This window comes from Phaethon aethereus (genome assembly GCF_964289735.1).
Source record: "Phaethon aethereus genome assembly, chromosome: 2".
Classification (NCBI taxonomy): Eukaryota; Metazoa; Chordata; class Aves; order Phaethontiformes; family Phaethontidae; genus Phaethon; species Phaethon aethereus.
In genome coordinates this window covers 81,629,506-81,653,800 of record NC_138582.1, presented here as the reverse complement: position 1 = coordinate 81,653,800, position 24,295 = coordinate 81,629,506, and the positions used below count along the sequence as shown (strand labels likewise).

Genomic DNA, 24,295 nt, shown 5'->3' with positions numbered 1-24,295 from the left:
CTCTCTGCTTGACCTAACGAGATCGTTGTACTCTTCTTGAGTTGCCTGCCCCTTCTTCCAGAGGTGATAAACTCTCCTCTTTTCCCTGAGTACCAGCCAAAGCTCCCTGTTCAGCCAGGCCGGTTGTCTTCCCCGCCAGCTCTTCTTAGGGCACATGGGGACCGCCTGCTCCTGCGCCTTTAAGATTTCCTTCTTGAAGACTGTCCAGCCTTCCTGGACCCCTTTGTCCTTCAGGATGGTCTCCCAAGGGACTGTCTCAACCAGTGACATGAACAGGCTGAAGTCTGCCCTCCAGAAGTTCATGGTAGTGGCTTTGCTGATCCCCCTCCTTACTTCTCTAAGAATCAAGACTTCTATCATTTCATGGCCGTGAAGCGACCCTATTTTAAGGTGAAAGCACTAATTAAAAAAATTATCTGTTTACAAGTTAATTTTCACAGGACTTGTCTAAGATGCTGCTCAGTCACAAGTTCACCAGTCTTCTGTTAAGTTTTTCATGTCTCTTAATCCACATCTTCTCTGTGAAGATGAAGAGTGTTGACTGTAAGTTTGCTTACCTGTCAGGAATTTTATATGCATCTTCCCCAGGCAGTTTCAGGAGCTCAAGGTTATCTAGACCTTATATCAGCGATACAATACTTTTTCAATGTTACATGTATGCTTTACTTCAAATATGTCTCTATATAATAATTCTGGAAGTTTCCATACCCAGAAGTCTCTCATCTGTTAGATGAGGATATTAGAATGATTGAATTGTTTTACATAGAAGTTGGGTTCATAAATGCAAGGAATGAGAAAATTGAATTCTATTGTACAAATAGCACCATGTAAAAACTATTTTTGTAGATAAGTCTTTTAAGACCTTATCTATACCACAGGCTTCTTTAGTGGGCAAATGGACTACTGCTGAAATCTGCTGTTCTGCCGTTTTTTATAGAGGAATGTACATGTACCATAAAAAAGTAAATGTGGATATCATAATCACTTCATGAGTTCATAGTTCAGTAATTATCTTTGGTATTTATTGCAGTATAATCACTGTATAATCTGATATGTATATCTCGATTTAAAAAGTTTTTATTGCTTTATATGGAACTATATTGGCGCTTAAAAGATTCAGGTGAGTTAAAAGCTAAAAGAAAATAAAAGCTTTTGAAGAAGAAAATACCTTATTCATATTTTTGACATTTCAGTCCCACCCTTACAGTAGGTTTTTTTGTTTTCTTGAAGCACCTAAGAGCAACTCTTAGAATAAGAATTGTATTTCTTTCAACAAAGGAAAGAAGAAAATTCCCAATGTTTATAAGCACTTCAGAAAAGGGAGGCAGGAGGAGAATGGATAATAATGGACTGGAGGCAATGGACACAAACTGAAACACAGGAGGTTCCCTCTGAACATCCATTTCCAAGCACTAAAAGGACAAGATAGAGCAGCTAATCCCGGAAACGCTTCATCTTCCCAGGGACTGAGGTGGGGCTAATGGGCCTGTAGTTCCCTGTCTTTTCCTTCCTTCCCTCTCAACATCAGGAAACACTGTTGTTTTTTGCTGCGAGGGTGACCAAGCACTGGTACAGGTTGCCCAGAAAGGTTGTAGCATCTCCCTTCTTGGAAAGATATTCAAAGACTGTCTGGACATGGTCCTGTGCAGCCTGCTGTAGGTGGCCCAGCTTGAGCAAGGACTTGGACCAGATGGCCTCCAGCAGTCCCTGCCAATCTCAACCATTCTGTGGTTCTGTTGTGGACTGCTCTGTAATTAAGTTCTGTAATTTGTTTTATTAGTTCTTTCAGTGTTGTTGGTCTTCTAGACTTGGCTTTTCTAGGTCTCAAAAATAAGCAGAATCATTGAAGACAGTTTTGGTTTATGAACTCTGTAAATAGTACTTCCAGGGAATAGGTTAGGAATGGGTGATTCCAATACTCTGAGCAGACTTAAGAGACTTAGATTAAAGGAGTCATATAATCCACGTCAGTGATTTTAAATCAGTCCGAAGTGTAGTGACAGACCTTTAGTTTAGAGGAAGCAGTTGTCTGTTGTGCCACTGTCCAGGAGGAGCCACCCAAGCAGCACATAGTAGAGACTGGATGATCCAGGAGAGCCACCTAGCCTTTTCAGAATGACACCTTATGCAGGCATCCCCAGATATTACAAATTGGGTTGGTGGGACAACAAGGAACCACCTCTTGGTTGCCTCTACAACTTTACTGGTCCAAACTGTCTGGTCTGAATTCTGACCAACAGTTTGCAAGTGTCAGATGAGTGCATTTTGTGTGCAAAAAATATATATATGCAGTGACATGCTCCACAAAGGAAGAAAAAAAACAGTGATCTTTAGAGTGAAACATGCTGCAGACTGCCATGGGCATTTGAACCTTCAGAGACAGCCTGCCCTGAGCACTGAACCAGTGCATCACTGTAGTGATGAGAGTGTTGTCTGTGGCCTGGCGTCTGCGTACGGGCACTGCTAACAGAGCCTCAGCTGCAGTCAGGTAAACCACTAGGGAAGATGCTGAAGTGCAGGTCCAGGGAGAAGGTCACATTAGCAGTGGTTTTTGAGTTGGCCTCTGCTTGCATTGCCTGTTCTGTACTTGAAAGGACTATGATCTTTTGGGCTGTCAAGTCCACATTTTGCACAATGTTGTATTTCCTCATATAAACAGCTGAACTGTTTATAGGAAACATCAGTCTAGTTTTCAACAGCTAACCAGAGACTAAAAACCAAGATCATGTGTGAGGTGGTAGACAACCAGCTCTTACGCTCTGTGCTGTTTAATCTGTGCATTCATGCTCAAATTCTTTTCACATTTTCCCCAAGGATTATATCAAATGTTACCTTTCTGTCATGCTTCTTTGACAGTGGTTATACAGACCAAGTTACACATTCTACTGAAAATTCATGAGTAGTTTATCAAGTGCAAGTACCCTACTTGATACTCTTCACGCAATTTTCAAAGGTACAGTGTTCCTCATTAAAACAAGTGAAATTGTGAATGCCTAACCCCTTTGGAAATTGTGGCAGGGTATATTAATGAAAACACCCAGACTTCAAGTTTGCAAACTGCTTTTGAAACTGTTGCATTATGTGCACAATAGCTGAGATACTGAATAGTTTTTCCTTAGATTTTCCAAGGACATAAACACCACCAAATTACACCTTCACATTGCTATGTTAATGTAAATAATCTGACCCAAAACTTGACCTACCTGAAACAATTACAAGCCTTTCGGAAGTTCTAAATATACATTTCCATTAAAAAAACACCACTGAATAGTCACACCTGTCAGCCTGGTTTAAGTTTTTAATTAATTTGTTCCTCAAGATGACCATACCTAAAAGAAATAGTAACAGCTAATCGAATTGCTTCATATGCCAAGAATGACAGTGAGATAACATTAAGTGAAATCAAAATGAGACTTTCTGAGCACCGCTTGGTTGATGAGAAAGTTATGAGAGGCAGCTTGCCAGTCTGAGACCTAGAGAAACAGACAGGAATTACTTCAGGGTGGACTTTCTTAATAGTGAATTGGCTTAGCTCATGTTTTCTGTAGTGTTTCCATTCTGCGTTAACACCCTGCTGTTACTTGAGGCTCTGCAAAGCAGACAGACTAAAATCAGCATGATTTCTGTTACTTCCATGGCTGATCATAGCTCCACCTTTGATGCAATGCTAGATCTATAATTGCTATCGCACATCATGGTTGTACCGTGCCAGCACAGAGCAGATAGAGAGAGTGGGCAATTTCCCATTTTTCTTTCAGCGTTTTTCCTCTGCTGGGGACAGTTGTGGGCTTCCTATTTCAAATGTTCAAGTCATAACCTTTTGATTCATAAAAAATTGAGGATCTTCAGTGGTCTGTATGGAAACTAGGGTTCTGGAAATCGCCGAGGTACTAGAACTCATATGTAGATGCCCGGTGGTTCACTACTGCTGATGGCTTATCAGTGCTTTTCACAGGAGTTGCAAATCTGTCTTTTGGTGCTCTCTTTCAAGAGAATGAGAGTGCTCCTTGTCTTTGCAGAGGCTACAGAACACTTGGATCATCTCTCCATGTGACATCAATAAAATGTGTCGGGGGGAATTGCATACATGCGACTGTAGTTAGCCCACCCACACAGAAGAGGGGGAGGAGAGAGAATATTTGTGCACCAGTGCCGTCTCCCTTCCTCTGCTTAACAAGGTCATAGCTGAGCTCTTTGTCTGGATGAGGCGGTAAGCCCATGGCAACTTGCCCGTTACTGATACTCTGCGGTATTTACATCAAAGCACTTCATGGGCAAATCAATGGCATTTTTGCATTGTCTTTTCATGTGCTTTCTCTAGTAGTACTATTGTCTACAAAACCAGATACCTAGTTCTTGTAACATGAAGTGTGTCCCTGGTTGTCTCTTCTGCCTTGTCATCTAGGCCTGTCACAGGAGCTTATATTTCCACTGTGTTTTAGGACATTTTTCCTGGTACTTATTCAGCAGTATTGCCAAAGGAGAACATCCCCTTTTTTCCTTCCGGTATTTTTTTTCCTCCCCTTTCCCCATCTTTTCCCTCCCCTTGCCTCTACAGTTTCATCTCCTACTGTACTTCTGCCCACTACTCACAAAATTCTTGAACTATCTGTCCTTGGAAAGAATGGGCCCTTCTCCTCTTACTTCCACTCACAGATTGAGTAGCGTGATTGCACTGTGTTTTTTCTCAGCTGCGGATTCTGCTATTGGCCTCTTGGTGTTGCATCAGGAAATGTTGCCGTTCTTCACAGCAGAGCTTCATAACAAAGCTTGCTTTTCTCTCTTAAAGCTCCTGTACACTTTTTTACTTTCTACTTCTTTTGATGTGTTACAGTTATGAATGAGGATCACTGCTGTAAAATTTGTGGAAATTTCTTTTTCTTTTTAACTGGAAGTAGCTGGAAGAGATCCCTCTGATATAGACAAAAATGAAATTAAACTTCAGTTTGCAGCTGGCCATTATGTTGCAGCAGTAGCATTGCTGTCATCTGGGTGCCGAGGGTATGTCTCCATGGGCTTCTGTATAAAGATTTTAAATAAATATGACAGGAGCCCAATACCCTTCTGCCAATTTTAATGTCATAGCAGCAAGTATTCAGAGCAAGTATACAGAAGAAGTCTGTCTTCTCTCTTGAAAGTGCAGGTTAATAACAGGAATGCCACATTGGTTAATACAAAGTTTTGCCATAAATATAGAGGATTAAAATTAGAAAATGGTTTGGCCTTTTAATAAATTAAGGACATTCTCTTTACACCTGCTTTTTTTGCTTTTTTCATGGTGATAAACTCAGAATGAATGGGTAGGTATTTGACATGAAAAGCATGTGCAAACTTGTTTGCTGGTCAAAAGTTTACACATACCAGTTTATAAAATGTGATCTTGGGAAATAATGTGAAAGGAGGATTATAGTTGAATACAAGTAAAGCAGTAAATGCATTGGGCATTAATTTGTCGTCTTGTGTTCTTATTTTGAGTTCTTAAGTGTAATTATCTGTTTGTGACCAAAAACCTGTAGTAATCCATGTGATTGGTTTTTTTCAGCCCCCACCAGAGACTAGATATTAATTGGATCACAGAATCACAGAATCACTAGGTTGGAAAGGACCTTTAAGATCATCAAGTCCAACCAGTAATCCAGAACCACCATGTCCCCTAAACCATGTCCTGAAGTGCCACATCCAAACGTTTTTTGAACACTTCCAGGGATGGCGACTCCACCACCTCCCTGGGCAGCCTGTTCCAATGCCTGACCACCCTCTCAGTGAAGAAATTTTTCCTAATATCCAATCTAAACCTCCCCTGGCGCAGCTTGAGGCCATTTCCTCTTGTCCTATCACTAGTTACTTGGGAGAAGAGACCAACACCCTCATCGCCACAACCCCCTTTCAGGTAGTTGTAGAGAGCGATAAGGTCTCCCCTCAGCCTCCTCTTCTCCAGACTAAACAACCCCAGTTCCCTCAGCCGCTCCTCATAAGACATGTGCTCCAGACCCCTCACCAGCTTCGTTGCCCTTCTCTGGACACGCTCCAGCACCTCAACATCCTTCTTGTAGTGAGGGGCCCAAAACTGAACACAGTATTCAAGGTGCGGCCTCACCAGTGCCGAGTACAGGGGCACAATCACTTCCCTACTCCTGCTGGCCACACTATTGCTGATACAGGCCAGGACGCTGTTGGCCTTCTTGGCCACCTGGGCACACTGCCGGCTCATATTCAGCCGGCTGTCAACCAGCACCCCCAGGTCCCTTTCTGCCGGGCTGCTCTCCAGCCACTCCTCCCCAAGCCTGTAGCATTGCATGGGGTTGTTGTGGCCAAAGTGCAGGACCCGGCACTTGGCCTTATTAAACCTCATACAGTTGGCCTCTGCCCATCGATCCAGCCTGTCCAGATCCCTCTGCAGAGCCCTCCTACCCTCCAGCAGATCAACACTCCCACTCAGCTTGGTGTCATCTGCAAACTTACTGAGGGAGCACTCAATTCCCTCATCCAGATCATCTATAAAGATATTGAACAAGACTGGTCCCAGAACCGAGCCCTGGGGAACACCACTCGTGACCGGCCGCCAGCCGGATTTAACGCCATTCACCACAACTCTCTGGGCTCGGCCATCCAGCCAGTTCCTCACCCAGCGAAGAGTAAACCCGTCTAAGCCTCGAGCCGCCAGTTTCTCCAGGAGAATGCTGTGGGAGACGCTGTCAAAGGCTTTACTAAAGTCCGGGTAGACAACGTCCACAGCCTTTCCCTCATCCACTAGGCGGGTCACCTGGTCATAGAAGGAGATCAGGTTGGTCAAGCAGGACCTGCCTTTCATGAACCCATGCTGGCTGGGCCTGATCCTTTGGCTGTTCTGCAGATGCCCTGTGAGCACTCTCAAAACCAACCGCTCCATAATCTTCCCTGGAACAGAGGTCAGGCTGACAGGCCTGTAGTTCCCAGGATCCTCCTTCCGGCCTTTCTTGTAGACGGGCGTCACATTGGCAAGCCTCCAGTCTTCTGGGACCTCCCCTGTTAACCAGGACTGCTGATAAACGATGGAGAGTGGCTTGGCAAGCTCCTCCGCCAGCTCTCTCAGTACTCTCGGGTGGATCCCATCAGGCCCCATAGACTTGTGGGTGTCCAGGTGGCTTAGCATGTCCTTGACTGCTTCCTCCTGGATTATGAGGAGTACATTGTGCTCTCCATCCCCGTCTTCCAGCTCAGGGGGCTGAATATCCTGTGGATACCTGGAGTGGCTATTAAAGACTGAGGCGAAGAAGGCATTAAGTACCTCAGCCTTGTCCTCGTCCTTGGAGACAATGTTCCCCGCCATATCCAGTAGGGGATGGAGATTCTCCTTGCCTCTCTTTTTGTTGTTAATATATTTGTAAAAACATTTTTTATTATCCTTTACGACTGTGGCCAGACTGAGCTCTAGCTGGGCTTTTGCCTTTCTAATTTTGTCCCTGCTTGACCTAACGAGATCTTTGTATTCTTCATGAGTTGCCTTCCCCTTCTTCCAGAGGTGATAAACTCTCCTCTTTTCCCTGAGTCCCAGCAAAATCTCCCTGTTCAGCCAGGCCGGTCGCCTTCCCCGCCAGCTCTTCTTACAGCACATGGGGACAGCCTGCTCCTGCGCCTTTAAGATTTCCTTCTTGAAGACTGTCCAGCCTTCCTGGACCCCTTTGTCCTTCAGGACTGTCTCCCAAGGGACTCTCTCAACCAGTGACCTGAACAGGCCAAAGTCTGCCCTCCGGAAGTCCATGGTAGCAGTTTTGCTGAGTCGTCTCCTTACTTCACTCACAACTGAGAATTCTATCATGTCATGGTCGCTAAGCCCAAGATGGCCTCCGACCACCACATCTCTCACCAGTCCTTCTCTGTTTGTAAACAGCAGGTCCAGCAAGGTACCTCCCCTGGTGGGCTCACTCACCAGCTGCATCAGGAAGTTATCCTCCACACACTCCAGGAACCTCCTAGAGTGTTTCCTCTCTGCCGTGTTATACTTCCAGCAGATGTCCGGTAGGTTGAAGTCCCCCACAAGAACAAGGGCCAGCGAATGCGAGACCTCCGCCAGTCGCTTATAGAATGTCTCATCCGTCTCTTCATCCTGGTTGGGTGGCCTGTAACAGACTCCCAGCAGGATGTCTGCCTCATTGGCCTTCCCCCTCATCCTTACCCACAAGCACTCTACTTGGTCTTCACAATCTTCGATTTCTATGCAATCAAAACACTCCCTAACATACAGAGCCACCCCACCGCCTCTCCTTCCCATTCTATCCCTTCGGAAGAGCTTATAGCCATCCATTGCAGCACTCCAGTCATGAGAAGCATCCCACCATGGGATCACAGCTTTACGTGTCTGGGAGCAGCCCACGAATTGTAATCTGGCCTCACCATGTAATTTGCACCTACCATGTGGTAGGTGCTCTGGGAATTGCTGTGGGACTGAGGAGAAGTGGCCACAGATAGGCACCATTTCCCAAAATACATTATTGTTACCTCTAGCTTTGTTGCTTTCCATTGACCTTTGCTATTTTGTGTCTCAGAATTTCGTCTCATCTGAATAAAAAATTCAAATAATATCTATAATTTTCAGTTAAATGAAAACTTGGATTTTTTTTTCAGTGCCCAATTTTTAAGATTTATCTGTAGCATAAGTTATCAAACCAGAATTTAGAGCCTTAATGGATTGTGAGACCTTTCTCAGATACATGTATTTCTATCACTATGATTCCTGCTGTCTCTGTCTCTCACTGTTCATACTCTTTCATGGTATGTTTTCCTGATGCAAGCAAGTTAACCATTTGAATCCTTTCTTGGTGTTTTGACTTAGCCGTCTCAGGCCAGTATATCTTTAATTTTCTCCGGAAGTCTTTGATGAAAAAAGAAGAAAATTAAGATCCAAAATGGTCCGCTTCCTCTAAAGTATTTTTAAGGCTTCTCATTGCAGAGGTTTTCAGCTGCTTCTAAGATGATGTGAATTCAGAAAAGTTCAGCTGAATCAGGCAGTGCATCCTCTTACACTCCAGCCTGCAGCAAAATTTGTTTGCTACAAGTTCCAAATTCCTGATCTTCTCTATTTACATGTGAAGTGATTGTGCTGTAAGTTACGGAGATGTTTTCTCAGGAAGGCACCGGCTTTGGAGATAATGTTATCCAAAGTCATCACTCCTTTAGAAAATAAACAACTTGGTGATTAACTTGCCATTTTGCACAGTCAACATGTTGTTATTAAAAACGACCAAAAAACCTGTTGGTTGGGGAACTAGCCGTTGGGGGCTAAGAGGCTCTTAGAGGTAGCTAGAGGTGGAGAGGATGGAGAGAAGGACAGGATCATTACTTACCCTGTACCCCCTACCAAAAAGTACCATTCAAAAATTTCCCGTGGTTCATGCTTCTGCAGATCTTGAACTCCCTCTAACTACCTGCTTTTGCAAGGAAAATTAAATGGGGCCGTGTTTTTATACTGAGTTCTTAAAACGAAGAGTCAGCATTACACAGATGTTTAACTGTACATCCCAGCGGATTGGGAAATCTTAATGGTGGGAAGAGAAATAAGAAAATGTCATGGAACCAAGAGATAAATAATGGGAAATACATTTTTGTAGCAGAAAAGTCTTATATTTAAAAATGTTTCTTCAAAATGTGAAAATTTGAAAAGAACAAGCTGTCAGTAAGTCATACCACATTATGGAAAGTCGTGCAGTATACAAATGTACACACCTGGTTGTGTGTATGATAGAAGGTGTACTTATTGTGACAATTACTATTTCCACTTTTTAGTTGTTTGAAAATCTGATTGTGGTATCATATGTTTTCATTAATTTTCACACTGATGTACTAGGACTCCATTACTCTGTTGAACTCCATAGAGTAGAAATGACCTACTGAATCAGGAGAGATCTTTGCATTTGCATGTTAATAGACTTCTACAAAAGGTATACCCTGCTTCACTAGCAAATAAAAAGCTATTAATTAAAATGTTTATATGTCCAAGTACACACAGGATGGCAGAAATGGCTTTTTGAAACACACAGAGGAATCAAAGAATCTTTAGAGAAATGTTTTTTTGTTAAACTAAATTGATACTTATATAGGTACACTTTATGTTTGAAATAAGAACTACATTTTACTTATGCCCATTGTCCCTGATTTCAAAGTTGAGTAGGCTAACAATTTCCTAAGTCAACTCCCATTATTATATTGTCACTTGTTACAACGTCTAGGTGGTGGCCAGAGGTACCACCACTAGGCAGATGTTTTGGAAAAGCTGTGTTCTTGTTGAGGACACCCTTCAGCTAGCACTACAGAAACATAACTTTAGACAGCACTGTAGCTGCAACTGTGCCACCAGGTAGTGGATAAAGTAAAATGAGCAATTTTTAGTGTCTTTTTTCCTTTTCTGGTGTGCTCTATACGGAAATGACCAGTATAAAATACTAGTACAAACTACCAGTATAAAGTAACAACAGTATTGCTGCTGTTCAGTAAATGTAAACTCAGCTGAGACTGTGCATACTTGTTTTATTTGCATTCCTCCGAGAGGCTGATCTATTTGTCCTGTAGAGGCAAAGTGAAGAAGCAAAGCTACGTGTGCATCACAAATGGGAAGAAATGTAATCTAACCCTGTTCTAGGGTATGGTAGAAGGGAATGTATCCAAGTGTTTAGCTGCCATGTTGCAGGTGCTATAGTACTTCAAGGAAATGAACTCCTTTAGCTATTATTAAAGCAATTAAAAGCCATTCAAACAATGGAGAACTAGGATGTGACAGATCTAACAGACTGAACTAGAAAATTAGCAGTCGTTTTTGTTAGATTAACAGAAAAATCACTAGTGGTATTGACATTCAGGAGTTTGTAGTTGCTTTAAGGTTTCTACATCCCATTGAAATGAATAGATATTACTGTAGAACTATATTCAGATTTAACAGCACATTGATTTGTTATCAATTTGCGTTGTCATGACTTTCATTATCACTTAAAAAAGCTAGACATTTATTTCACACTGAGTATAAGTTTACCATCTAAGAACTCCTCTTGAAATCCTTGAGATTGTGATGCTTTGAGTCCCTTTGCTATTAATTTCTTCAAGGTAATTTTCTGTGAATTTTCTTGCTACCAAGTTCCAGTCCCATTGACATTAGTGGAAGTTTTGCAGATGATTGTAGTAATATCTGATGTTGACCTTCTGGATTAAACCCTTAAGATAAAGACAGAAGGAAGAAACAGCCTGTTCTGATGGTATTCAGGTGACTGGATGGTTCTAGATGGAAAATTAAGATGCTGCCTGTCCAACCGCCATAGCTCAGCAGCAGGTGTAGGAATGGTAGTAGAGGAATGAAGTGTTGCTTCCTTGCAGGTCAACAGAGGTCAGTCTCTCTGTGGAGAAATTAAATTTCTCCAAGTTCATTTAAACAAAGATCCACCCTTGTCCAAATACCTTTTAGAGAACTTTGTTACTTGTCTTTTGTCACATTAAAAACCTATCTGGGCTAAGTTTATTAGGGGCTAGGTGTTTCTTGCTATTAAAAGTAAGCTGTTAAGTTGAAAACATTTTTTTAATTGTGTCTTCTGTTGCCCCTTTATGAGCTCCAAATATAAGATTGCATAGTTAAAGATTGTTTTCTTTGTTTTCTGTGTCTGAATTAAAAGGAATTCCAGGTTCCAGGATTTACTGGTCTCTTATTCCTATGACAAGATTTATGCCTCTAGAAATGTCACTTGCCACTGGAGAATAGGGAGAATTGTGTCAATAACTTTGGCAGGGTTTGAACCAAAGCAAGTTCCTGGCCGATACAGCCAGCTCACACAATCTTCAGCACGGGATCTGATACTACCAGAGTGTCTTCATGACCATCCACAACGCCATTTGTTGTGCCCAGACCTTTCCTAGGAGTTGCCCATTGAAATGGGCAAGATCTTCATCACGGCCTGTTCTGCTGTGGGCAGAGCTGTGAACAGCCACAGAAGTGAAAAAGTGCTGATTTTAGTCTGCATTTGCTTTGGAGAGCTTCACCTAACAGTAGGGTGTGACTGCAGAATGGAAACCATGCAGAATGCATGGTGTAAGACTGGCTTGAGAAGGCCCCTCACAAATAGTGCTGTGGCTGTGGAAGACGATGTAGCATTTATGCACGTGCAGACACATGCACGTTTGACTTTGGGTCTGCAGTGTAATTTGGGGTAATAAGAAGCGATATTGCAATTGTTCAAAGCAGTAGGAGAGTGAAAAGTGTACATCTACTGAATAGTTAATGGCTTGAGACATCGCAAAGCAAGATTCAGGTACAGGATCTTTCTAACAGGAAAGGTTGGGGAATTCTGGGCCACTGCTCTGCGTCTCCAAGACAAACACAGGTTCGCCTGGGCAGGAGTGAGATTTTCACTTTCTCATTAGCTTCTACCTCCTGTGTTTCCTACATTGCATTGACATTGCTTCCTCCTAGTACAGCGTCCTGCTGTTTTTCCAGCTCCACTCCATCTTCCATCTGCTGGGAGACGGAGGAGCTACAGCAGTGCTGCAACTGGCTGATGTGTCTCTAGCTGCGACACCGCAGTGCAGGCCCACGGTCACGATACCCTCAGTGTGGAAGTGTGTTATTGTCATGGGAGCGTGCACAGGGATACACTTCAGCACTTCGCTTATTCGTGGAAGACTTGGTCCTCTCTCCCTTTTACTGCAGTAACAGGGTTGAACCCTAATAAATGAACCAGCAGTTGGAGAATTACGGGCTATTTCTAAATCCTCTGACTATAGAAAAGGTGAAATACTTAAATCTTCATTTTGTGATCAGAAGAAGGTGTGAAAAAAATTTACTCTCTGATAGCAATGTAATATACAACAATATAGGTAAGAGATGGTGGATATCTTTCTTAAATAATTTTCTTTTATGGCTAATACATGCACTAAAAACAAAGATGAATGAGAGGCTGCTGAGATTAATCAGGCCGTATGCTGCAGTACGCTGACAGTGAATGTAAGACAATGAATGTCAATCAGTTGCTATTAAATATAATGGCCAGTGATTTACCACATCATTAAAAGATCAGGACACCCAATTTGCTTGTATGTGAATGGGAAAACAAATAGTCATTAAAATTTCCTGATAGGGCATTGAGTTCTTCCTTCAAACACATTAATTTTGCCTGCATAGGAAGAGGAACAATTTAGCATAGTGGAAGCTATCTCATGGGGTATATCAGGGCACAGACTAATATGCCACGACAAGAAAATTGTTTTCCAAAAGTAGTGTCTGCAGGTATGTGTATGAATTTATGTGAGTGTGTATATACACACTGCATTTCATCAAGATTTGGCATCAAGGGGAACTATTGCTTTTTACTCGTTTTAGTATTTGCCACAGCACCTGGATTTCTTTGAGATTGTTTCCTATTTACTGTACATGATACTCTGAGGTTCAACAGTGCCATCCTGTGGGTGATCTTAAAGGTTTGAAAGCTATGGCAGATAAATAAATGACCTTAACACGATAAATTATCACAGGATATCAGATACTGTCTGTCCCTGTGCAATCAGCTAGAATATTTCCCTCTGGTAGTCAGTCAGACTAATTATTACTTTTCTGTCCAGAAAATTAATAACCTAAGTGTATTACAACCAATGGGAAAGTTATTTCAGGCAAGCTGATGAGAAGTGTGCTTGTTAGTTTTATTCTGTTCCTGAGAAATCTGTTTTTAATCATCTCAGTGTGTTTTTAATCATCTTGGAATTTAGTTTTGCAGGCAATGCCAAAATCAAAGGCAACTCTGTAAATTCAAATAAGCACCCCTATAAAGAAGTATCTGGACATCTTTAAAGAGGCATTAGACTGAAACTAATACTAGTTAGCTTTTGTGTTTCATAACCAGAAAAGATGAACTCCCAAGCAATTTTAAGATGGATGGTTTGAACAATTGGCCAAAATGCTTTTAATTCCAGAAGGATAAGGGCAGGATTAACGTCTGAAGTTTTGTTGACTGAAGATGAAATTCTGCTCAGACTATTTGGAGAGCTTCTTGTTCATGGACTGAATATCATGCCAGGACAAAGTAACTTGCTCTAATTAACTCCAGATCGTACTATTTCATATATGTTTTTAATTTTGCTTGCCTAAGCAACTTGTTAACGAGAGTGAATGGTACGTTTATTTGGAAATGAGCCAGGAGATAAAGGGCAAGCTGCTCAGGAGAAGGTTCTGCTCATTTTTCAATGGAGGGGCGAGGTGGGTGCTGCCTGCATATTGGCTTTGCCCGCTGGTTCAGGCAGTTGGGCGCAGCGCCGGGTTCTGCGTGGGTGCCTCCTCAGGTTGCAGCCTACGGCGGGATTTTCTCCTTTGCTTTCCACAGCTAGAGGCCAACTATGAGTCGCAGTACGTGCCGCTGGATGATTTGATTAAAGGAAGGCAACACCAAATTGCCAACTCCACCGTTACTCTTTGGTAGTTAAAAATAACGATATGATTTGTGGTTCCTAAGTCTTTGAAAAACACATCATGCTATTATATATATTTCACATGCCTGTTTGCCAGGCCCACTTAAACAGCAACAGACGATCGCCAGTGGTAAGACATATAATTAATTCTCACAAGTGTGAAAAGACAAGTATGAATCATTCCCATTTAGAAGATTAGTTTAATGTAGTTCTAAAGTTTTAAAGTATTTAACTTTTTTAATCTGTTTTGACAAAAAATCTTCTAGCTTAACAAAAGCCTTGCATCTGTATAGTTCTGTCCGTTTTAAAGTAGTCTAACCTGTTTTAAATGTTGGCGTATTGGGAATCTTGAGACTGTGCTTGTGCCCTGATTTACTGTACAGTTGAATTTTGGATGACTCAGATGTTTCGGGAAAATAATCTCTTATGATATTTAATTGAAGGCAGAAAGGGTAATGACATATCAAAGTTTAACCTCTGCACAGAAGACATTTATTTGTAGTCCTGATCAGTTCAAGGATAACTTAAGCCCTGGAGCATCAGCATTCGTATAACTTTTACACATTTCTGATATAACTGATGTGAATGGGTTTGAGTCATATAAATGTCTAATTCTGGTTTTGAGGTTTTGAATCTCACTAAACTCTTGGTCTTGATGCTGCCTTATTTTCAGGAGGTTCTGCATTTAATTCTATGGTATTTTAAAGGTATGTGCTTTTATTAGTTCTAAATACATGTCTTCTACTTTGTTCAAGTTTCACTTTCTACTAATAAAGAAGGTAAATGGGAACAATATTCTTCACTCTTTTGTATACTGTATGCAGATAGTTCTTAGCTCTTTCCTCATACAGAAGGTTCTTCATGCTCTCAGCTATTTTTTTCATCTTTATTTCTGCTCTAATTCTTTACTTATGGCGTTCCTGGACTCAATACAGTATTTTAAATGAGGTATACTGTGAGGTACTATTTTTACTATTGCTTTTTCTCTTTTTTTTTTTTTTTTTTTGTCTTAGCATGTTGCTTTCATTTTTCTGATCACCAGTGGACATGCAGCAGTAGCCTTCTATACCGGCTGGCTGCAGTAAGACCCATTTCCCATTTCAGGAGCTTTTATCGTTCATGTGGAAAGGAATGATGCGTATGCGTGGTTCCATTCCCTGGTTAGTCAACTCTAAACACAGGCTTTTGTTTCAGATCACACTGTGAGCGATGCTCACAGTCCTTCCTTCAGATCGGATCTGCCATTCAACCTGCCTCTAGAAACTGGCATCAGATTCAGAGCCATCCCTCAGGTGGAGATGCTGCCAAGGGGAGGGTGGCTGCGGGCGTTCATCCCCCCCACGGCGGTGGGAACATGCTGCGCTCTTTCCTGCGTTTGGGGCCAGCCTTAAACAGCTGTCAGTCGGTGTAATCTATGTATGTGTACGTGCATAGGCTCTGCACGTGTGTGTGCACGTACACTGCATATACAGATAGATACAGTTAATAACTATAAAATTCGCTGTTAACTTAGAAAACGAATTTATTCAGTTTCTCTGTTTGAAATGGAGTTGGATAAATACTTATCTGCCCTATGTATATTCTTTGGCCCGTAGGAGATTTCACAGTAATTCTAATGTCACTGTATTAGTCTTTAAGGTATGTCTGTCAGACTTGAGTTCAACCAATCCCTCTAAGGCGAAGGCATAAGATTTTAGTATTATTAATGCCTCATTTCATCCAGTTAATGATCTTTTCAAATATTCCATCTTCTTCGTGATTTACTTACAAAGGCAGATGAAGATCTTATTTAAGCTAAGTATTATGAAATAATAGAAATCTTTATTTTATTTGAATACAATCAGGATAAATTAATCCACTAGAGAGTCTGATGTTAAACAGGTGCAGTTCTTAGCAGCATCGCACATGTAAAATCAGGGTAAGTTCTTTGAACACTCGGATCTTAACAGATGTGTTCTTTTTTGCCATATGTTATAATAAAATAAGGATTTGCTCTGAAAGTATTGACACACACTCTAAGCAGTCTTGGCAAACATGACATTGTATTCCTTTCACAATATCGGCTGTGGCTATTTAACTTTAAATAAATGTGTGTATTAAATAGCTGTAAAGCACGTATATGTATAAACAAAACCAGTTTTTGTCAGACAGTAGTATTTTTTCGCTTTCTTGTTTACTGATGCCTAGACAAAGGAATGCTGCATCTTCAAAACAACATCTGTCAAACCGATTTTCATCAGATTAAGTATATCCTCAAAGCAACCATCACAGCTTACAAAATACTGGAAATGCAGGTTGTGCTTTGCATAAAACACCAATAGAATTTAAAGCACTTGAAAGTGTTTTACAGATGTAGCAATGATAGCCTGTACATGTTCTCAGGTTTTGTTTCTTTTTTCAGTAGGTTCTTGGAAAGATAATGAGTGATGTTGCAACACTGCAATCCCAGTAGACATCCCAGAGTGCAATTACGGAGTTATGGTCCTGGCAGCTAATCTGGGCCCGCAAAAGCCAGTGGTTTGAGAGTCTGGCAGTAGGGACTGAATTTATAGCGAAGAAGTTCATCTGCAGAAAGATTTCTTTCATTAAGAAAGAAATTAAAGTGTGAATCAGTGACTGATTATCCAGGCCTTTCTCCAATCCGTTGAATTCTTCATTAATATAGATGTATGATTATATATGCTGTGGCCTGACTCTGGCTCTGTACATCATCAAAGAGAACTGATAATATTAAATTTTTAAGGATCTTTTCCAGGACAATGTAATCTAGTAAAAATGGGGGGAAGGCCAGTGGCTTCAACATAGAACAAAAATACAGACACACTCAACCATTCTAGTTTCTGGCCAGCTTTCTGCCTTTTTCCCTGCTAGGGAATAATTAATGCATGAAAACGGGCTTCCTAACAGGCTGGTGTGTCTTCTATAGGAGCGAAGTAATCGGTTAAGAAGAGAGGTGAAGCCTCACTACAGTGCGCGCCAGCAGCTGAGTGTGGGAACTCAGGTCAGCCAGAAATGAATGCCGGGATTTCTGTAAAAGATCTTTGTGGATGGAGGGTGGAGGCGCTCGAGCTGGAAGCCGCGTCAGTGTTCCCATTAGTTCTTCTGTTTAGAAGTTGGAAATCTTGCATAACACAAGAAGAGTCCAGTCAAAAAGCCATGGAGAGGACAAACAAAGCTGGAAGTCGAGGACAAGCCTGTTCCAGATACATCTGGATGTAGACACATTCTTACAACCCTGGTTTCCCACTAGGTTGTTCCCTATGTGTCAGGGAATTGCCCTGTGCTATCCTAAAATGTTCCATATTAACCTTAGGCGAGTTAGTATGAGGCATTTTGATGCCTACCACACACCCATGGCGTAGTCCTAATTAGTGTCCTGTTCCTAAGACAGTGCAACTGAAGGCAGTCCCAGAACCTATTGCATACAGACAAGGCTCAGTATGTTATTTCATGGTAAAGTTCAAGATAAATGCTTTTTATCTGAAGGATATAATTTTTACCAGGAAAAAGGTATTGCTGATTTTTGTCTTCTTTATAAAGAAAATTCTGCTGTACTACCCGAGACATAAACCTCAGACTGGATTTTTAGCTTAACTGATTCTGAAAATGAGAATTACAGGATCTTTAGCCTAGTTCCTTAGACAAAAGAACATACAACTAAGTAAAAATAAGTACAAAAATGTACAAAATATTATAACTTTATAACTTTATCCAGCTTTATTGTGTACCCAGGGAACTTGGCACTTGCAAGCTCAGGTCCTTTGAATATTAATAGCATGAATTTTGAACAGGAGACCAGGGTTCCTGAAAAGACTTTTACGATTTACAGCGGGAAAAGCTGTGTTAGAAACAGCCATTGTGCTAGAGAATCCTTCTGGTTGTCATTATTGGCCAAAACCATGGAGCATTTAACTTGTTTTTAAAGCAAGAAGTATGGAACAGGCAGGAGATAATACAGTCTGGTGGTAGGCAGACAAGCTGTAGCACGTTCAGCAGATACAGGCTCTTTTTGGGAAATGTTGATTTGAATTTCATGCATCATCCAAGCATAGTGAACACTGAAAGGTCACAGTAAGAATATAAGGATTTGAATTTCTCACTATGCAATATTGTAAATAATAAGTTGTCAAATAACTGTTTCTCTGAGTGTGACTAAAGCCAGATTCCATGCGTAGTTGAAGAATAACTTGCCACATTTCTTTTTTTCCTTTTACTGTTAATTTCCTGTATAATGTTACGGTGTTAGTTTATGAATGGCACCTTGAGCCACTGCAGTACCTCTGTGTTTTCTCAGTCAGAGTTCTTTCCTTGAGTTTGTTACTCAGCATCCAGGAAATCTCATGCGGACAGTAACATACTAATTGGCTCAATACTATTAGGATAAAATGAAAGTGTTTTGCTATTGATCTTTGCTTGTTATTAGTGTATACTAACAGAAAATTAGATTTAGTCTAATACAGTATCAATATATTCTTTCTCATTGCAGGAGGTATCACTGGTACTGTTAAATAGAGGTATTTTAGAGCAGAACTTCCTTCCTTTCTCCTTTTTTCTAATCCTGTCTTTCTGACTTTTAAAAAATGTCTCAAAGGGACTATGAGTCTTATTTAATAACTAGGGTGTGCAGAGACTGTGTAGCAATACCGCGACTTCAGCAGGGCTCAAGCAATATTTATTAGACCATTATATCAAGGGCTAATACTGTGCTGCTTGTTACCTTAACTTCACATAACATCATATTAATAAATTTTTACAAGCTGTGTAGTTGTAAAGTGCATCATCATAATCAGTATTGTTCCTCTAATAAGTCATTTGATTTGTGTTTGCTTTGTGTTGTTCCCACCTCGACAGCCATAACATCACAGGTAGGACCACCTTCCCATGGTCCAATTAATGAACCAGCTGCTCCAAGTCCTCGGTTATGGACATGCTCAGAGGGAGGCACAACTTTACCTCTACACCCTCCTTCCCTGTGCAATGCCTCAAGTTACATGGTTTTCTTACAGAAGTATTACCTCTGTGGTGGAGATTTTCTGGAGCTCCTGGTCTCGATCCTTCTGCATGCAGATCCATCTCCATGCAGATGTATGTTTTACTTGCCCAGGAGACCACTGAAGGTGCTGAGTATTTATAATTTAGACACTGTGGCAATGCCCACCACCATGGGTGAACTGTTAGATGTGGTTGCGCTTTGGCCTCCACGTAGAGGTGGTCAGTTCAATAGATTGGTGGCCCAGGGAAACTGATCCCTCATGCTGAGTCAAATGAATTCTGCCTGCGGAGAGTCTGTTCCCATTGGCGTGGGTGGAGGTCTGCAAGTGAAAAAGCAGGGCAGACTTCGCTTAATGTTTTTTTTAGCATTTGTTTTGTTTCAGACATGATTCTCCTTTTATGTAACAGTGTAGATAAATATCTGCTTGAAAATCTATGATTTAAAATATTGGGTGTTGTGTTTTCTGAGACACAGAATCTTAATCCATTTGATTGACAGATATAAACTTGAATTTTATTTTATTCTCCACAGCAGTAAGTCTAGTCCAACTACAGTTTTCATTGTTGCAGTACAAATATACTAAGCCTAAAGTACTGCTGGCAGTTTATATATAAAATCTGAGGATTAAGAAACCAATGCAAACAAACAAAGGCTCTCAGCTTTAGGTGAGGAACAGAGTGTTGTTGGACTAGCCTTTTACTGCTGTCACAATTAATGTGAAGTAACAGCAGCCAAAATCTACAGGTCTGGTTTTGTCTGCAGTAAGTACTAAAAAGACAATAGTAATTTTAAGAGGAAATTTGTCTTGTCTATTAATTAACATTAGCATTAACATTAATTAATTGCAAAAAATGCCACTTCTTTTTGCATTGTATGTGTGATGCACTCTTCATTTTTGCCTTCTAAATAATTTGTACAAATAATCCCTCTTATTTTTTTCAGCCCACCTAAACCAACAGTGTTCATCTCTGGTGTCATTGCTAGGGTAAGATTACCTTTACATTTCTTTCAATCATAGAAAAATGATTGTAGGCATTCAGAATTATCACCGATCAGAGCAAAATTAATCTTTTTCATTCCCCTTCCTTTTTTATGAGAAAAGGCCTTATGTTTTGTATATTTGTGTAAGTCCCTTTGAGCATTCTTTCTGGCTTTCTGTGAAATTGAAATTATACATTGAAATTACTTCCACCGTTTTACTTTGAATTCTAGCATTTTAAGTTTATTGGATCTTCTCTTCATATCTAAGCTAGATACTACTGCATTCATTTTCTTTGAAAGCGGTTGCATGTAAGTCTGCTGCTATAGCTTGATCTGTGACGAGGAGTGACACTCCTGCCTGTAAGGACGTGTTTGAAGATGCACGTCTCAGCTGCCATATGTGCCTTGAGGTACTTGGGATTCAAGGCGTTATTCCCTGGATTTTAACAGTAGGCAGGACCTGGAAATCCGTAAGCTAAATCATTAGTATTAACTAGCCATTAATCATATGATCAGTGATTCATGCCCTATGTGTTGTGACAGGGTTTTTATCATGGCTTTACATGATGGGTACCTTTATCATGGTGGCCTTACATCACTGGGTTGCGTAATGGGGTGGTTTACCTCTAAGATGCTGTGGTTGTGTCAGATCACATAGGTGGAAAGAGCGAGCTGATCAATTTTCCCCAGCCCGTAGGGGTGGTAGACAGGCACTGCTGTATTTCCTGGACCTCCATCTGCACGAAGGGGGATACCTATTTAGGCGTTTAGATGCCTAATTAATTCTAACTAATTAATGTTTTGTAATTAATTCTAATGTATTAGTGTTTAGTAATTTTGATAGCACTTTAACAATTGTAGGTTAGTGATTTTTAATGAGTGACATAGGAAATCTCAGACCCCCGGTTTAGTAGGCATGCAAAAGATTCAAAATGGAAATAAACTATTTTCTTAATTTTGTAACTCAGCTCTTCTTTAACTAATCAATTACTTGATAGGGTGCTATACTTACCCTGTAAGCTGTCAGCTACAGGTTTATTAATTAACTTCTGAAGAGCCACTTTGTTCTATCATTTTCTGAGAGTTTATAGCTCCCAAACACGTATCAACATTTCTTCTCTATGCAATAAACAAAACCTAGCAATGCTTTTTTGAACCCAGAATAATTTTTCAATTGTACTTTCAAGTTTCCTGATAGTTCTCATCAGTGTGAAGTGGAGGTTTATATACCTGTCCTGTTTAATGTCTTTATCAGAAGGCTCCTCATCAGGTTTGTGGCACCAAATTGAGAGGAGCAGTTAACAAGTTTGAGGGCAGGGCTGCTACTCGGAGGGACCTGGACGGGCTGGAAGAATGGCAGGCAGCAGCTGGACACAAGCCAGGCACATGCAGGACATCAAGAAGGCAAACAGCATCCTGGGCTGCATTAACAGGAAAGTAGCTGGTAGATCGAGGGAAGGGATTGTCCCCCTCCGCTCAGCACACTTTAGACCACATATGGAAATGGAATAGTTCATCCAGTTTTGGACACTCCATTGTATGAAGGGTGTTGATAAACCAGAGCGAGTTCACTGGAGCGCTACCAGGATGGTCAGTGGCTGGAGCACATGCCCGAGGAAGAGAGGCTGAGCTAACAGGCCTTGTTTAGCATGGAGAGGAGATGATTTCAGGAGGACTTAACAGCAGCCTTCCCACATCTACAAGGAAGTTATCGAGAAGATGGAGTCAAGCTCTTCAGAGTGGTGCCTAGCAGGCAGACAAAAGGCAACAGGCACAAACTGAAATGGAACGGCCTGACTAGACTTAAAAAAATAAACTTTTTCACTGTAAGGACATTCAGGCAGTGGAGGGGCTATTCTGTCTCTGGTTTTCAAGACCAGACTGGATAAAAAACTTGAATAAGTTGATCTGATCTCATAGCTAGCTCTGCTTTGAGCAGGAGGTTGGGCTAGAGACATCCTGAGGTCCCTTCCAACCTGAATTATTCTACAATATTTTGATTTGAAGATAGACATTTCCCACTAACACTTACAGACCGACTCTGTCATCTGCTCAACCATTACAGTTCCAACAAGTCATAGAAGAAGTCATCCCCCATTTGAGACAAGAAGGAAAAGGCAAATAGCAGCATCAGGGAGAAAGAAGGTAGAAAATGTCAAGTGTGAAAAGAGGACATCTTTGAAAACAGGAAGCAAGTTGGAGTAGAGGAAAAAGTGAAAAAATGTAAAAAGTTAACCTAGTGATCAAGATTAAAAAAAAAAAAAAAAGTTATGTCAGAACAGAAGGGAAGAATTTGGAGTAGATTGAAATAGGGTGAGGTGCGAAATAGGCCGTCTGAGATGTCAGCTTTGTACAAAATACCTCTGTGTAAGGTTGTCACCCCATGAGCCGACGTAATGCAGGGAGTTTCTGGCTTATGATATATTTGTCCCAGTTTCTAAAGAGGGAAGTTGTGGTGCTATTCTCCTCCCTCTGTCACTGAGCACGGGTAGTAGTTGTCTCCCATCGCTTTTTGAAAACCTCATGGGACTGAAATGGCAGTTGTAAAAAGGTGGCGTAAGGATTACACCTGAACTGGGCTTGCCCAACAGCAGCACATGAGAACTAACACTAGCAGACCTGGCTAAAAGAGCATGTTAAACTTGTCAGTCTCCCCTAAGTTTCAAGTCAAAAGTGGGTTTAGATCCTACCTTTCTTCCCACAGAACTGGCATTCCTGCAGTGGGTTTCCTTGTGCAAGTAGTTTTTCATGCTGCCTTACCTTGTTTGTGAAATAGTCTCCTCTTTCTGGTGGCTCTGTGAAAACCAAGTAAGTCAAGGAGATCTGACCATACAGAGCCAGTGAAAGTGGCATAGCATGAGGAACCATTAAGCGCTGAAGGTAGGAAAGGGTTTTTTTTCCCTTGGGTCACCTTAAGATACTTTATTCTTGGATGGTGTCTGTAATTGGCAGTAGTGAAACTTGCATAAGTGAAATTTTGAAGTTTGCTAGAAAAATGGCAAGATAGGATGTGTACAGGGGGACTTCAGAGTAACATGCAACACTGTTTTCTGTCTGCTTTTCACATTTTTAGAAACTTACATCCATTTGAACTGAAAAGTATGCTTTTAAGATTTCTTAAATTTTTCCTGCTGTGTTCTTTTGAACAGGGTGATAAGGACTTCCCTCCAGCTGCGGCTCAGGTGGCTCATCAGAAACCACATCCTTCTGTGGAAAAGCTTCCTCACCCACAACATGTCAAACAGCACATCCACCAGCCTCGCAAGTGAGCTCTCCATCAAACTCTCAGCCAAACTGCCATCAGTGAATAAGTTTTCAAGAGAAAATGAAAACCCTTTAGGATTCACACTAGCAAATCAGTACGATTGACCTCTAAAGTAATATGTGGTTTCTTTTACTTTAATTCTCAAGGGTTAATAAGAATGAAGACATTGTTCAGTTGTTATCCCAGATGGAAAATTCTCTATTAAGTATTTGCTGATCAAAGGTGGTTTTTTAATAAGATTTTCTTATTGCCAAGATAAAACTTTAGTATGAATAATATGACTAATGAGCTTAAAACTTGTACTTTTAGTTGTGGCACCTAAATAGCAGATAGTTAATGTAGGTTTTATGCTAAGCCGGTAAGGAAGAGTAGGCCTTTTGTACTGGTACCTTTACTATCTGGAGGGAATTTGTTGTGTGTGTTGGGACAGAAATCAGTGGTTGTCATGATTACGTAGAACCCTTGCAGTCTTCGGTATCCTACGGTGTTACACCCAGTAGCTGTGCCCTCTGATTTTAACTAGTGAGATGATAAAAAGGCCCAAAAACATTCTTAAGTGGGCAGAAATCCAGCTGAATCTTCTTTGCATGTGCATGGTCTTGCTGAGGTTCTTCCATTTGGAAGGTCTGTGGGTATGGAGGGGG

General features: G+C 41.1%; 1 protein-coding gene across 1 annotated transcript in view; it reads left to right on the top strand.

The window, feature by feature from the left end:
* DAP (death associated protein) overlaps positions 1 to 23,655 on the top strand; it is a gene marked incomplete at its 3' end in the record, with an annotated part of 60,181 nt that extends 36,526 nt beyond the window's left edge. The window contains exons 3-4 of the mRNA XM_081996784.1: positions 20,348 to 20,390; positions 23,536 to 23,655. Of these exons, the coding sequence (XP_081852910.1) occupies positions 20,348 to 20,390; positions 23,536 to 23,655 (163 nt within the window). The remainder of the gene's footprint in view (positions 1 to 20,347; positions 20,391 to 23,535) is intronic.
* Positions 23,656 to 24,295: the final 640 nt, after the last annotated feature.